Genomic DNA, 16,732 nt, shown 5'->3' with positions numbered 1-16,732 from the left:
ATATTGGTCATTTGTGTCTTCTCTGTTTTTTCCCCCCTGACCAGTGCAGCTAGAGATTCATAAATTTTACTAATTTCAAAAAACCACTTTTTGATTTTACCAGTTTTGTCTGTTGGTTTCCTATTATCTATTTCTTTAATTTCAGCTCAGATATATACTTCCTTTCTTTGAATGTCTATTAACTTTGTGAAAAAGTGTTAACCTCACTATTCACTAAATCATTCAATAAATATTCTCTGAACATCTACCATGGGCCAGGCAATGGAATCAGCAGCGGGCAAAAGTACAGCCCTTTCCTTCATGGAGCTTATAGGAGTCACTTATATATAATCTCTTATAATGGAACAGATTGTTCATTAATCAAATAATACCAACAAACATACATTTATAAGTTGGACATACATAATTTTATGAAGAAACAGTAACTAAAGACATGATAATAAATAAAGCAATGAGAAAATGTTTTCTCCTAGTAAATTAACAAAAAGTTTTCAAATCAGGCAATTTGGGCTTCCCGGGTGGCGCAGTGGTTAAGAATCCGCCTGCCAATGCAGGAGACACACGTTCGAGCCTTGGTCCAGGAAGATCCCACATGCCGCGGAGCAACTAAGCCCGTGCCTCACAACTACTGAGCGTGTGCTCTAGAGCCTTCGAGCCACAGCTACTGAAGCCTGCGTGCCTACAGCCCCGTGCTCTGCAACAAGAGAAGCCACTGCAATGAGAAGCCCACACACTGCAACGAAGAGTAGCCCCCGCTCGCTGCAACTAGAGGAAGCCTGCACACAACAACGAAGACCCGACGCCACCAAAAATAAATAAATAAATAAATTTATTTTAAAAAATCAGGCAATTTTATGGTATAGTATAAAAAAATGGTACAAAGTTTTTGGAAAATAATTTTGTAATATACATCAAAAGCCTTAAAAATGTTAATAGCCTTTGACTCAATAAATTTCCTTTCATGTTTTGTTCCTAAGAAAATGATCAGAAATGCAAAGATTTATATGCAAGAACATTTATCACAATACAATTTAAACAGCCAAAAAAGTGCTGAACAAACTGTGATACATACATATGATAGGATATTACGCGGACATTAAAATGCTTTTGATAAAGTTTAAATGACATGTGAAAATGCTCACGATTTAATGTTATACTCTATGATCTCAACTCTATAAAAATATATACATAAGCATTAAAAAGAAAGACCAAGAGAAATGTAGCAAATCAGTATTAACAATGGTTATTGCTGGGTGATAAGATTACAGATCATTTCATTTTATACAATTTCATTTCTATACTATCCAGTTTTCTACAATGAGTCTATATTACTTTTGCAATTAGAAAAGGTGTTAAAAATAAATATACACATACATAATTGTGAGACTAGTTGCCATGGAAAATGGCAGAAATAAAATAGAAAGAAGAACGGTGTGGGAGGTGCCCAGTAATTTGGAGAAGAAAATAATCAGGGAACATTGCTAGGAACAATATTTATAGCTTCTGATGTCTATACCTGACACACAAGATATAGGCAAACAAACAAAGCCTGTTTGGGAGCTCAGCATAGGGGAGTGACCATGAGCTCCTAGGGATCGCTGGAATTTGGGGAGATAGGAAGCGAATGTATGACTGTGGAGAGGGCAAGCTGTATGCACTATGGACCATAACACCTGCCTCACCATCTCTCACTCTAATCTAGTCATGTGGACTTTCTTGCTGTCCCTCAACACTGCCAGGCATCACAGTTTCTGCCTCAGGGCCTTTGCACCAGTGCTGTTTCCTCTGCTTCAAAAGTTTCCTCCTTCCCTCACCTGCTTCAAGTTTTTGACCAAATGTCACTTTCTTGTTGAGACTTGTAATCCTCTGTTACCCTGCTCCAATAGAATGTACGCTCCATAAGTACAAGAGGTTCTTGGTCTGTTTTATTTACCACTGCATTCCCAGTATCTACAAATGTATCTGGCACATAGTAGGCGATCGACAGGTATTTGTTGAATAAATAAATGGTTACTGGTATTACTCTTAATGGAGTGTTTTGTGAAAGTTTAGATGTGTAAACACTGCCCTCTAAGAACCAACAAGGAGTCACTAAGAACAGAAGACAGCTCGTGAACCCTCCTTGATGCTTCTGGCCAGGCTGTTTAAACACTTCCCTCCAGGAGGATCTCAGCTCAGACATTCGGCCAGTTATGAACTCAACCAATGACTCTTTCATCCAGCACACATTTCTCCATCCGGTCTATGGGGCGTGGGGATGTCTTTAGCAAATCGATGGAATGTCTGTTAGAGTCTAGATAGTTGCTTCCACATTTTCCATGCCTGGCTAGTCTACTAAATGAAATAAAATTATTCGGATATGACTCATTCTTAGTGAACAGGAAAATGTGAGAAGCTTAATTTGTCCTGTTGGTCTCAAAATGCAAGGAAGTAGTGATCAGGTCAGTGTAAGGAATCACTTTCTAAGAGTCAGAGCTGTACAAAGTGAAATGCACTGCAGGGGGTGTAGTAAGTGTCCTGTCAGTAGGGGTATTCAAGTGGAGGCTGGATGATGACACAGTGAGGATATTGTAGGATGGGTGGTTGGGCTAGAAGCAGGTTGAACTTGAAGGTCTCTTTCAACTGAGAGTCTTTTTTTTAAAGAAAGCACATTTATTTTCTTTTCCATTATCATTTATCACTGAATATAGTTCCCTGTGCTATACAGTAGGTCCTTGTTGTTTATCCATTCTATATATAATAGTTTGCATCTGCTAATCCCAAACTCTCAATCCACCCTTCCCCAACCCCCCCCCCCTTGGTAACCATAAGTCTGTTCTCTATGTGAGTCTGTTTCTATTTCGTAGGTAAATTCATTTGTGTCATATTTTAGATTCTACACATAAGTGATACCATATGGCATTTGTCTTTCTCTTTCTGACTTACTTCACTTAGTATGATAATCTCTAGGTCCTTCCATGTAACTGCAAATGACATTATTTCATTATCTTTTATGGCTAAGTAATACTCCATTGTATAAATGTACCACATCTTCTTTATCCATTCATCTGTCAGTGGACATTTAGGTTGTTTCCGTGTCTTGCCTATTGTGAATAGTGCTGCTATGAACATAGGGGTAACTTTTTTTTTTTTTTTTTTTGCGGTATGCGGGCCTCTCACTGTTGTGGCCTCTCCCGTTGCGGAGCACAGGCTCCGGACGCGCAGGCTCAGCGGCCATGGCTCACGGGCCCAGCCGCTCCGCGGCATGTGGGATCTTCCCGGACCGGGGCACGAACCCGTGTCCCCTGCATCGGCAGGCGGACTCTCAACCACTGCGCCACCAGGGAAGCCCAGGGGTAACTTTTTAAATTATAGTTTTGTTTGGATATATGCCCAGGAGTGGGATTGCTGGGTCATTTGGCGACTCTATTTTTACCAACTGAGAGTCTTTGATTCATGCACACAGGTCTTACGAAAGCAAGTGGCATATTGTAGGCTGTAAGAAGATACTGGGGCTCAGCAGGTTAACAGCAAGCTGGCCAGGAAACCCAGAGACTGATACATTCTAGTTCGTCTATTGCTGATGCAGTAAAAAATTATTTCCTATGTCTGTGTTTCATTTTTTTTTTTACATGTTTATTGGAGTATAATTGCTTTACAATGGTGTGTTAGTTTCTGCTTTATAACAAAGTGAATCAGTTATACATATGTTCCCATATCTCTTCCCTCTTGCGTCTCCCTCCCTCCCACCCTCCCTACCCCACCCCTCCAGGCGGACTCTGTGTTTCATTTTTAATGCAAGTATTAATATTCATTTGGTACTTTGTGAAAGCACTCCTATTTGAAAAATAAGGATAGAAATGTCAACCAAGTTATCAATGGAGCCTGAAAAATAATGATCTCAAAGCCAGTAAGTAATAAACAGGAAGATGCAAAATACGACGTCAACAACTGCCCTTACTCAACATTACAGGTGTTAGATGATTAAGCATTAGACATGAAACCCACAGTCTCCTTGATACCAAAGACACAAATCCCTGTCTCCTGAAAAGACCCTGAGCATCTGAGAATGTTCTCGTGCCAGTTCAGAAGTAACGGTTTCTATGGACCTCTGAAAATCTTTTCCCCATAATATTCAGCAATTCCACTTCTAAGTATATGCCCAAGAGCTGAAAGCAGGGACTTGAAAAGATACGTGTACACCCATGCTCATAGCAGCATTATTCATAATAACCAAGAGGTGGAAGCAACACAAGAGGATGAAGAAACAAAATGTGGTGTATACATACATGGAATATTATTCAGCCCTAAAGAGGAAGGAAATTGTGACACATGCTACATCATGGATGAAACTTGAGGACATTATGCTAAGTGAAATAAGCCAATCACAGAGGGACAAATATTGTATGATCCCACTTGCATGAGGTACCTAGAGTAGCCAAATTCATAGAGACAGAAAGCAGAATGGTGGTGGCCAGGGGTGGTGGGGAAGAAAGGGGAGGGGGGAATTATTATTTAATGGGTACAGAGTTTCAGTTTAGGGAGATGAAAAAGCTCTGCAGCTGGACGGTGGTGATAGTTGTACAACAGCATGAATGTACTTAATGCCACTGAACTGCACACTTAAAAATGGTTACAATGGAAAATTTTACATTATGTATAGTTTACCACAGTAAAAAAAAAAAAGTCTTGCCAATATTTTGCAAATTGATGGTACCTGCATATTTCTACCCTTCTCCCCTCTAGAAAATATTCAGATGGATTTGTATGGGATGCTTTAGGGTAAAGAACTGAACACTACTTACATATTTTAATTATATGATTTGTTCAGGAACATAAAGCTCTATTATGTACATTTCGGCTTATTCATAAATTAATCATGCTTGGTATATTACATGGACAAGTCTATATTTTTTAGACAATAATTGCACACTTACTAGTTGGATTCGCTTTCAAATATACTTTTGGTTAAAAATAGAGACTCAGGGGCTTCCCTCGTGGTGCAGTGGTTAAGAATCCACCTGCCAATGGAGGGGACACGGGTTCAAGCCCTGGTCTGGGAAGATCCCACATGCCACGGAGCAACTAAGCCCGTGCGCCACAACTACTGAGCCTGTGCTCTAGAGCCCGTGAGCCACAACTACTGAGCCCGCGTGCCTAGAGCCCGTGCTCTGCAACAAGCAAAGCCACCGCAATGAGAAGCCCGTGCACCGCAACGAAGAGTAGCCCCCGCTCACGGCAACTAAAGAAAGCCTGCGCGCAGCAGCGAAGACCCAAGGAAGCCATAAAGAAATAAATAAATTTATAAAAATAAAATAGAGACTCAAATTTAAGGAACTGAGTTTCTTTTACTTCATTTTCTGCAAGTTGATGAGGAATGGGAAAAACCTGTTTTAAATCTCTCACCATCACAGCAGCAGCCAGGCTCTAACTTGGCGGGAAGCTGATGTGATACCTCATTAATTAAAAACAGGATCCCTGCCTTGATTCTGAGCTTTCACCTCCATCCTGTGTTTCTGTCCTCCTAACTGGTCGCTATTTCTCAGTTTGTGCTCCTGTTTTTGTCAGAGATCTGGAGCATTCCCAAGTGTCTTGGTTCTTACAGCTGAACTGCCTTATTCCCTACTCTCACAGCCTTCCAAGTCCTCCGCGGGGGGGTTCTATTCTCTTGCCAGTCCCCTCCCCAGGTCTGGCTCCCTGCCGTGCCCCCAAGCATAGCAGGAAGGGGACCCTTCTAGGGGACTCATCTCCCAGAGGCTGATTGCCCAGCACTCTTCTCTGCCCACACATTGGTGGGGGGGCCCACTTCTGGGTCTTGACTCCAACAGGGCCCAGAGACAGCTGAACTGCCAGGCTCCGTGCCTAGCTGGTGAGACCTCACAGCTGGACCAGTCCCTCCCCTGACTTTCAGCTGGAACTCCTCTCCCAGGTCCCCTGCACAGCACCATCTACTTCTAGGGTCTCCCTGTTTGTACTGTCCTGGGGCTCATCATTCTCCACATCCCGTGAGATTCGGGATAGGTGACATGTTGATGGTGAGGCTCTGGGAACAGGGGCCGGCGGTGAGGTCAGGTGACCTTCCCAGCCAGGGAAGGAGTGCTACAGAGGCAGGAAGGAGACTGGAGAGGATACACGTGTCCCTCCAGGCCGCGTCCCAGGGCGGCAGCCTCATCCCCACCTCTTCTCGTCCAGCTGGCCTCCTCCTTCCCTTAACTCCTACCATGAGTCCTGTCTGTGTCACCCTGGGAGCCTTTGGTCATATAACGCCTTGCAGGTGGCTGAGCTGCTCTGTGTGGCTTGTGTTCCCACGCAGCCTCCAGCAGAAGTCTTGAAGTTTGAATTTTTTAGGCGCTATTAAACTTACCCCAGGCACGTGGTATATTCTCAGTAGATCCCAATTTAAAGTCTTTTTGAAGCCAGTGTCATCCCTTCAAGAATTTGCTTGGCACCAGGCCACGTGCTAAACGGTTTAGATGAATTCTCTCATTGAGCCTTCAAGACAACACCATGGAGTAGGCGGTATTATCTCCCCCATTACAGCTGAGGCAACTGAGGCATAACTTGCCCAAGATCAGCCAGCAAGGGCTTCCCTGGTGGCGCAGTGGTTGAGAGTCCGCCTGCCGATGCAGGGGACGCGGGTTCGTGCCCCGGTCCGGGAAGATCCAACATGCCGCGGAGCGGCTGGGCCCGCGAGCCATGGCCTCTGAGCCTGCGCGTCCGGAGCCTGTGCTCCGCCACGGGAGAGGCCACAACAGTGCGAGGCCCGCGAACCACAAAAAAAGGATCATCCAGCAAAAATGCAGATGAACTGGGATTTGAACTGCCCTCGGCGGCATGTGGCCTCCCCTTTGATGGACAGAACTGACTCATCAGCCCAGCAGCCACAACTCCCCGAACTCTACCCCAGCCCAGGCCGCTGGCTCATAGCTCAGAATATTCAGAAAGGAAGGGAGACAAGGAACAGAACAGTCCATTCACTCTTTCTCTTATTCGGTCAATAAGCAACCGTAGGCCAGTTGTGGAGATGGGTCTGCCTGGCTGATATGTTGCACATCTTTCCTCCTCCTGGCCATCTACATCTCACTCTTCTTTACCTGGTGAAGGATGGCTCTGCCTTCGACTCAGCCGAGATATCTCCTCCAGGAAGGACCTGGCCTCGTTCACTGCTATTGGCATGTGGTTTGGGGTCCAGAAATGTATGTTTTGACTTCCTGTGCCCCTTACAGTTTTATCCTAGACCCTTGCCTCTAGCTCTGGTGCTTATAAACTGTTGATATGCAGGGAAGGGCTGAAAAGCAAGTTGATGTTTCAGCAGTTTTGGGGGGGATGCTTTTTAAAACTATGCAGGCATATCCTGCTTTACATAATAGATGTAGTTAGAAAGGTTGTGGGTACATGAACTTTTTATGAATTGAAATCCTGTTTTCTCACTGACGGACATTTCAGAGGTGACTTTATTCTAAATTGCTATTAAATATCACTTTTTAAACGTGCTGGGCCCCAAAACTTTAAAAACAAACTTTCTCAAGTGAACCTTTCTATAGGGTGATAATTATCCACACACAATCCCTTACGTGCCCTGACATATCTTTACATTTAAAAGAATGTTTCTGGAATCCTTTTACAAAACGAACGACCACCGTCAGTTTATAAATTGTTATAGTCAGATTTGGGGAGCTCAAATTAATTCTGATGTGGATGCGTATAGTTATAACAGAACTAAGTAGCTCAAACAAACACTGAGCAGTTCTTTGCAAAATGCCCTCCACCAACTCCTCCCCCACCCAGGGGCAACCACAGTCTCTGAGCCTTTTGGCTCAGAGATTTCCCTTTACTTGTGTGGAGTCAGAGCTGCAGCCCACAAGCCACAGAGCTTCAGTGAAAGTATTTCTTAAGCCCTGTTAACACTGGTGGGCACAGGCAGGCTGAGCCAGCATGAAGTAAGATGGTCTGATTGTCAGCACGCTCTGTAGATGCTGGAGGAACACTCCGACATGTGGTCTCTGATCAAAGATACATACTGTTGTCAGATGCTGTGAAGGGTGACACTGAGATAGAGTGGGCTACGGTCTTAGGACAAGTTAAGAAAGGCCTGACAAAGGAGGAATAGGGCAGAAGGTAAAAGGCCCCCTAACCCCAGCACATAATCCTGTGCTTGGAAGATTTCCACAGCCACAGTAGCATCAAAAAATGTGTGTGTATGTGTGTCACTTACTTGTGCATGTTTTCTTATCCGGGTTAAGAGCAAATCCTTTAGGGCACCGGCAAAAGTAGGAGCTGTCGGTGTTTACACACTCATGTTCACATCCGTGGTTTTCTGAGGCACAGTAGTCCACAGCTGTAAAGATTAAAACACAGAGTTTAAGTAGAAACACAAACAGAGGTAAAGGGCATTGTAGAATGGAAACATACTTATAACAAATATAAGTAAGGATTAATATTTTTGCCCCCAGAAAAGGATGGATAAATAAATATGAATCTAAAACCTCCCTTCTGAAAAAAAAAATCAGGAGTCTGGATCAGACAATTCATATCAGAAGATACTAAAGAACTTACAGGACGTCCCTGGTGGCTCAGTGGTTAAGAATCTGCCTGCTAGAACTATTTACAATAGCCAGGACATGGAAGCAACCTAAGTGTCCATCGACAGATGAATGGATAAAGATGTGGCTCATATATACAATGGAATATTACTCAGCCATAAAAAGAAACGAAATTGAGTTATTTGTAGCGAGGTGGATGGACCCAGAGTCTGTCATACAGAGTGAAGTATGTCAGAAAGAGGAAAACAAATACCGTATGCTAACACATATATATGGAATTTAAAAAAAAAAAAAGGTTCTGAAGAACCTAGGGGCAGGACAGGAATAAAGACGCAGGTGTAGAGAATGGACTTGAGGATACGGGGAGGGAGAAGGGGAAGCTGGGATGAAGTGAGAGAGTGGCATTGACATATATACACTACCAAATGTAAAACAGACAGCTAGTGGGAAGCAGCCGCATAGCACAGGGAGATCAGCTCAGTGCTTTGTGACCACCTAGAGGGGTGGGATAGGGAGGGTGGGCGGGAGACACAAGAGGGAGGGGATATGGGGATATATGTATACGTATAGTTGATTCACTTTGTTATACAGCAGAAACTAACACAACAATGTAAAGCAATTATACTCCAATAAAGATGTTAAAAAAAAAAAAAGAATCTGCCTGCCAATGCAGGGCACACGGGTCCAAACCCTGGTCCAGGAAGATCACACACGTTGCGAAGCAACTAAGCCCGTGTGCCACAAATATTGAGCCTGCACTTTAGAGCCCGCAAGCCACAACTATTGAGCCCGTGTGCCACAACTACTGAAGCCTGCGCACCTAGAGCCTGTGCTCCACAACAAGAGAAGCAACCACAATGAGAATCCCACGCACCGAAACGAAGAGTAGCCCCCGCTCGCTGCAACTAGAGAAATCCCGCGTGCAGCAATGAAGACCCAACGCAGCCAAAAATTAATTAATTAATTATTTAAAAAATCCAATGGTGGCAAGGGAGCATGGAAACAGAGTCCGATCATTAATAGTGGGGGGCATTATGAACTGATAAAAATTCTTCTGGAAGGACATTGGACGATGTTCACTCTGGAAATGTGGCCCCAAGAAATAGGTGAAAAAAAGGAGGAAATTAACGATACAGAATAAGCTATTGATAGCAGCATTATTTACAGTGACCAAAAAATTAGGAAAATAAGATGAACATTTAATAAGGATAAATGGTTTAGTAAGTTACGAGAAAATGTGCTGGCCTACTTCTCATTAATCCTACGAATATTCACTGAGCACCTACTCTGGGCCTGGCCCTATTTTAGGTGCTAAGGATGGAACAAGTAACAAAACAAAGACCCCAGTCCTAGAGAAGCTTCCATTTGGATGGTGGTGGTAGATAAAAAAGAAAACAAACAAGTAAAGAACACAGTCTCTTAGAAGGTGGAGAGTGTTCTGGGGAAAAATAAAATGGCACAAAGGAACAGAGACGGTGGCAGGGTGGGTGAGAGTGAGGGTATGATGTAATAGCAGTGGTCAGGAAGGTGGCAGTTGGGCAGAGTCTTGAATGAGGTATGGGCCCTGTGGATATCTGGGAGGGAGCGTCCCGGGCAAAGGGAACAACAGCAGGTGCAAAGGCCCAGAGGTGGGAATATGCCTGGTGAGCTGGAGGATCAGCAAAGAGGCCAGAGTGGCTGGAGCAGAGAGGGGTGAGAGGTGAGAACAAGTGCAGATCAGGAGGGACCGTAGGGCCACTGCCGGCACTTTGGCTTTTACTCGGAGTGATGAGAGAGTCTCTGGAGGGTTCTGAACAAAGGAATCAAGAATAGACCATAGCAGGCAAATGTGACAGTAGAAGACCAGCTAGGAGGCTAGTACAATAATCAGTGAGGAACTGGAGGGGCGGGGGGAGGTAAACCAGAACAATGCAGGAAGGAGGTGGGGCGGAGAGAGAGGGGTGGTCCTCTGGGTTGAGGTGTGTCCCCCTAAAAAGATACCTGTGAATGTGAATTTATTTGGAAATAGGGTCTTTGCAAATACAATCAAGGTACGATGAGGTCATTAGTCTGGGGCCTAATCCAATATGACTGGTGTCCTTATAGGAAGAGAAGAATGCCACGTGAAGACAGATGGGAGTGATGCAGCTGTAAGCTGAGGAGTGCCGGGGACCAACACCCACCGTGAGAAGCAAGGAAGGGTTCTCCCCTACAAGGTCCAGAGGGGGCATGGTCCTGCCAGCACTTTGATGTCAGACTTCCAGTCCCCAGAGCTAGGAGGCAATACATTTCTGTTGTTTTCAGTCACCTGGTTTGTGATTCTTTGTTGTGGCAGCCCTAGAGAACTGTCAATAACACACCAGGTTGAAAGTGGGGTCAGTAAGATTCCTGTCGGATTAGAGGTGAGGTGAGGGAAAAAGGGAGGGATTAAGGCGGACTCAGGGATGGGGAAGGTGCAGGTTTTGCAGGGAACGCTCAGGAGTTCCATTTGGGGCAGTAGGTAGTTATTAACGTTATAATTCTAACATAACTATAACTAGGAAGACAATTATGATTTGGTGAAAGAAGAAGATCTGAAAGTTGTATATTTACAGTGATTATATCCAGGTAAAATATGGCTCTAAGGCAGAACCTGAAAATTAGAAATAAAAATGCTTGCTGTGTAGGCAAGGTAGTAGGATTAAGGATGATATTTTTTTTTCCTTACAAAATGTTTCCCTCTATATAATGATTTAGGATATCTGAATAGCAAAACTTTGTAAATAATAACAAGGAAATGGAACCTGCAAATCAATACACATGCACAATTTAAAAGAGCAAAACCACGCATTGAGAAGATATTACATACTTAACACAGTAATCAAAAGATGCGAGGGGAAAAGCTAAAGAGTTTTAAAGGGTAATGACATGTGTTGTTTATTCTTTAGCTCCCAGGCTTCATTAAGTTTCTGTTAAGTTATTGATTTTTTGTAACTTCACTCCCTAAAGAGTTCTAACAGCACCTCATATTTGTGATTTTAATATGCAAGCAATTCTGGTGGGAACAGTGCATTCATACAGTCTTAGGATCTGACTATCATGGACATTAGCCAGTTCCTGGAGTTGAGTCAAAATATAAATTTTGAGCTAGCACCAGATCCTTCTAAAAGTTAATGTCTCATCTTTCAAGAACCAATGTATCAGGACTTCCTTGGTGGTCCAGTGGTTAAGAGTCCACGCTCCCAGTGCAGGTGGCCTGGGCTCGATCCCTGGCCGGGGAGCTAGATCCCACATGCTGCAACTAAGAACCCACATGCCGCAACTAAAAGATCCCACATGGGGCAACGAAGATCCGCACATGGCAATGAAGATCCCACATGCTGCAACTCAGACCCAGCGCAGCCAAATAAATAAATATTAAAAAAAAAAAAAAGAATTACTGTATCATTAAACAAATAACTGGAGACACTGAGGGCACAGATAAAGGATACCAAGCCCTGGCACGTGCCCCAGGCCACATGTCACAGGAGTGGGCCTTGCTGTAGCCCACACTAACCTGTATTAGCAGGAGACACTCCCCATCTGCAACCTCCTTGTGCTGGGCCTGAGCTGCCATCTTGCAAATCTCCCAACCCCTGATACGGGTGTCTGCTGTCAGTCAGCTGCGCCCACCTCAGGCCACCCACTCGTTAGTATCCCTTCCAAACGGAAGAGCTGCTCATCTACCTGACACAAACGTTCCACGCCCCTGACAGCACCACGATGATGAGTGGGCAGGTCACTGTACCTAAAAGGCTGAAACTCAGACTCTGCCTCTCTCTCGAACTTCCTCTTACACACCATGGGGTATAATCTCTGTGCCCAGCCCTCAGAGAGACACTGGCCCCATATTAGACTGGGGAGAGACTAGAAACTTTGCTTAGACCTGAAGTCTAAGCCACATACTCCAATCTCGCCTTTTTTCCCAGAATGCTCTAGAGCACAGTATCCGATATTGGATGAGGTGTGAATAAAGTTGCACAGAAGCAGCTCTTTTAATTGACCTCCACTCAACCAACTTCGATCAATCACTGCTTTTCACGCCCTCTGAAAATACGGGACCTGATGCCCAGAACACGCTAAATGCTCAAGGTTACTGGAACCCCTGTGCTTTCGAATACCTGTGCACTTCTCTTGTTGGCTGGGCTGCATGCTTATTCTTTCTTTCTTTATTTTTGGCTGCGTTGGGTCTTGCTGCACGCAGGCTTTCTCTAGTTGCGGCGAGCAGGGGCTACTCTTTGTTGCGGTGCGTGGGCTTCTCATTGCGGTGGCTTCTCTTGTTGTGGAGCACAGGCTCTAGGCACGCAGGCTTCAGTAGTTGTGGCACGCGGGCTCAGTAGGTGTGGCTCGCGGGCTCTAGAGTGCAGGCTCAGTAGTTGTGGTGCACGGGCTTAGTTGCTCCGTGGCATGTGGGATCTTCCCGGACCAGGGATCGAACCCACGTCCCCTGCATTGGCAGGTGGATTCCCAACCACTACAACACCAGGGAAGTCCCTGGGTTTCATGCTTATAAAGCAGCCCTGGAGGAACACTTGTGCTCCAGAGCACCTATATACTTTTCCTATTGACTGATTGTACGCTTATAAAGCATCAGTTGTCTAAGTGTGGTGGTGACCCAACTGCAACAATCATCCCTTGAGAACTTCTTAGGAATGCAAACTCTCAGGCCCCACCCCAGACTTACTGAATCAGAAACTCTGTGTATAGGGTCCAAGAATATGTGTTTTAACAAGCTCTCCATGTGATTCTGATGCATGTGAAAATTTAAAAACGACTGTTAAAATGAATCAAAGTTGTTTTTGTTTCCAAACTTTTATATGCCATTTGTACACATTATTGTAATTAATTGAAATACTATAAAACCCAATTAAATATAAGTAAGCACTAAAACGAATTGAATTTTAAAAAAAGAAAGAAACAAGTTGAAAGCTTTGGAAAGAATTAAGGCAATCTGCTAACCAAAATTTCTCTAGAACCAGGCATAGATGAAACACGTAAAGGACTAGGGAAAATTTCATAAAAATTTACAGATTCTGCCCTTAGACTGTTTTATAGAAATCTTCAAATTCTTTTTTTTTTAATTAATTAATTAATTTATTTATGGCTGTGTTGGGTCTTCATTGCTGCGCACGGGCTTTCTCTAGTTGAGGTGAGCGGGGCTACTCTTTGTAGCGGTGCACGGGTTTCTCATTGCGGTGGCTTCTCTTATTGCAGAGCACAGGCTCTAGGGCGCGCGGGCTTCAGTAGTTGTGGCACATGGGCTCAGTAGTTGTGGCTCGCGGGCTCTAGAGCGCAGGCTCAGTAGTTGTGGTGCACGGGCTTAGTTGCTCGCGGCATGTGGGATCTTCCCAGACCAGGGCTCGAACCCGTGCCCCCTGCACTAGCAGGCGGATTCTTAACCACTGTGCCACCAGGGAAGCCCAAAGTCTTCAAATTCTTGCTCCAATTTTTAAAAAATCAAAATTGAAAACCATAGACAACACATTATGGGTATGATTTATGCAAGAAAGATCTTTTTAAATCATATTTTAAAAATGAACTTAAAATTAGTAATTTTTGGAAGAGTAATCAAAAGCAATTTTTTGTTGTTGTTGTTGTTGCGGTACGCGGGCCCTTCACCGCTGCGGCCTCTCCCGCTGTGGAGCACAGGCTCTGGACGCGCAGGCCCAGCGGTCATGGCCCACGGGCCCAGCCGCTCTGCGGCACGTGGGATCCTCCCAGACCAGGGCACGAACTTGCGTCCCCTCCACCAGCAGGCGGACTGTCAACCACTGAGCCACCAGGGAAGCCCAAAAGCCATTTTTATTATAGGTACATTTATGTGTTTTAAAGAAAGTGTAAATGCTTAAGGTAGGTTTGGAGATGCATTTTCCATGATTCTGCTCTTTAAATGAAAATTTTCATCTATTAGCCAATCTCACAGGATAAGAAGTTTTCTCCTGGACTTTGATTCTCGTGTTGGTTTTGTTTCTAGTGTGCATGGCTCTCTGGGGAACTGAAGGGAAAAGGGGAGATTGGCAAGGCAGGATTCAAGCATTCCTGGGTCCCAAGACCCTGGCCTGTAAAACCTGAAGGTGTCAAACCCCACTTTGATTAGAGGGCCACCCACTGGCTCACTGCCAGACCTCTGGGGACAGCAGAGACGGGCATCGTGAGACACGGAAGAACCCACTTCTGGGCACGTGAACCTAAAAGCTTTCTAAGGATGAGAGAGCTCCAGTCCGTTCAACTCTGACATCCTTCGCTGCATGTTTTGGGTTCTTTGCATAACTTCCTTGGTTGCCAAATTGTACTTACAGAAAGAGAGGCCTAGCTAGCGGGAAGCAGCCGCATAGCACAGGGAGATCAGCTCGGTGCTTTGTGACCGCCTGGAGGGGTGGGATAGGGAGGGTGGGAGGGAGGGAGATGCAAGAGGGAAGAGATATGGGAACATATGTATATGTTTAACTGATTCACTTTGTTATAAAGCAGAAACTAACACACCATTGTAAAGCAATTATACCCCAATAAAAATGTTAAAAAAAAAATAAGGGAGGCCAAGTTTAGGGGGCGGATGTATGGAGGGGACTTATGTGTGTAACTCAGAGGACTGTTGTTCCAAGTCCTCTCCTACTTCAACGAAATCCTTTCTTGGTCATTTTGCCTGAAAATTCTACTCTCTACAACCAGAAAGATGAATTCCTTGGTTGTAGTCCTTCGGCCCTCCAGATCACAAAGTGCTAAAGTCTCAGGGTTGGAAGCCAGTCTCAGCCTAACATGTGAGAAATCGCTCATCTGTCTCCTATTTGGCGCAAGGTCATAAAGCCTAAGATTGACAGTCTCTGATTTACAATCTGGTCAGATTCCAAGGTCTCCCAGCAGGGATCGTTCTGCAAAGAGGATGGCCTTAGAAGAAACAGGATATTTTACGGAGGAATGTTTGGGTTTTGAAGTGTGTTGATGACAGACTAAGAAAAACCAAATTTGTCATTTAGAGAAATGGTAGAACCAGTTTACTTGCTGAATATATATAAGACACACTCACAGAGTCAGATTCACAAAACCTCTCTCACCCAGGGCATGACTGAATTCTTACATGTAGGAGTTCAAAACTCAGAGAAAGCTTCCTATTGATTTTGATAGCAATAAGGAAGTGTTCTGGGCTAAATTCTGTCTTCCCACCTTAAATTCATTTGTTGAAGTCCCAATCCCCAGTTGGTCAGATGGTGATTGCGTTCGGAGATAAGGACCTTTAAAGGGTGATTAGGTTAAAATGAGGCCATTAGGGTGCGTCCTAATCCAATCTGACTGGTATCCTTATGAGAAGTGGAGATTTGGACACACACAGAGGCACCAGGCATGCATGGGCACAGAACAAAGACCACATGCAGAAGCAGCAAGCCAAGGAGAGAAACCTCAGAAGAAATCAACCCTGCCGACACCCTGACTTTGGACTTCTAGCCTCCAGAACTGGGAGGAACTAGATTTCTATTGACACTCGCTCTGCGGCATTTTGTTATGGCAGCCCTAGCAAACTAAGACAGGGAGAAATCCTTGTACTGGGGTGAGATCATGCTTCCAGCATGAGGAGTAAGCTGAAAATCTGACCTTTCAATACAAAGATTGATCCTCCCATCCCTTGTCGCCAACTTAAATATCAACCATTCCCTTCTCACTGAAGGTGACTGATATAGGAGAATATAGGAGGAAAGCTTTGAGGGCAGCAATAACAGCATGCTAAATCCCCATGTTATGTACCACCATCATTCTGGGTATGGACCTCAATATGATATTTCAAATGTACCGTATGTTTGATGCATTATTAAATGCAAGCATTCATAAGAAGACAAAAATTCATAAAGGATATAGAAATTCAGATTCAACTGTTTCTCAGTTGACCACGTATAGCACTGTTCCAAGTGCTTCCAATATATTTTTAAAAAATTTTTTATTGGACTGCAGTTGATTTGCAATGTTGTGTTAGTTTCAGGTGTACGGCAAAGTGAATCAGTTATACGTAGACATATATCCACTCTTTTTCAGATTCTTTTCCCATATAGGTCATTACAGAGTATTGAGGCTTCCCATACATTAACGCATTTCACCCTCACAACAACCCTTGGAGGTAGGTATTGTTTTCCTCAATTTACAGATGAAGCCACTGAAACAGAGAGGTCAAGAGACCTATAAAATGTGGATGACGATAGTACCTACCTCAAAGGATTGTTGCAATT

At 44.2% G+C, this 16,732-nt stretch overlaps 1 protein-coding gene across 3 annotated transcripts in view; it reads right to left on the bottom strand.

The window, feature by feature from the left end:
• The window catches only part of MATN2 (matrilin 2), a 155,251-nt gene that overhangs the window by 49,165 nt on the left and 89,354 nt on the right, over nucleotides 1-16,732 (bottom strand). For all 3 annotated transcript variants that reach the window (XM_027131481.1, XM_027131480.1, XM_027131482.1), the window contains one exon: nucleotides 8,195-8,317. In XM_027131481.1, coding sequence (XP_026987282.1) covers nucleotides 8,195-8,317 — 123 coding nt within the window. The remainder of the gene's footprint in view (nucleotides 1-8,194; nucleotides 8,318-16,732) is intronic.

Source organism: Aethalodelphis obliquidens, unplaced genomic scaffold (assembly GCF_003676395.1).
Source record: "Aethalodelphis obliquidens isolate GAN/ISIS:26980383/991018 unplaced genomic scaffold, ASM367639v1 scaffold39, whole genome shotgun sequence".
NCBI lineage: Eukaryota > Metazoa > Chordata > Mammalia > Artiodactyla > Delphinidae > Aethalodelphis > Aethalodelphis obliquidens.
The sequence above is the reverse complement of the archived record's forward strand: the minus strand, read 5'-3'. Positions and strand labels throughout refer to the sequence as shown.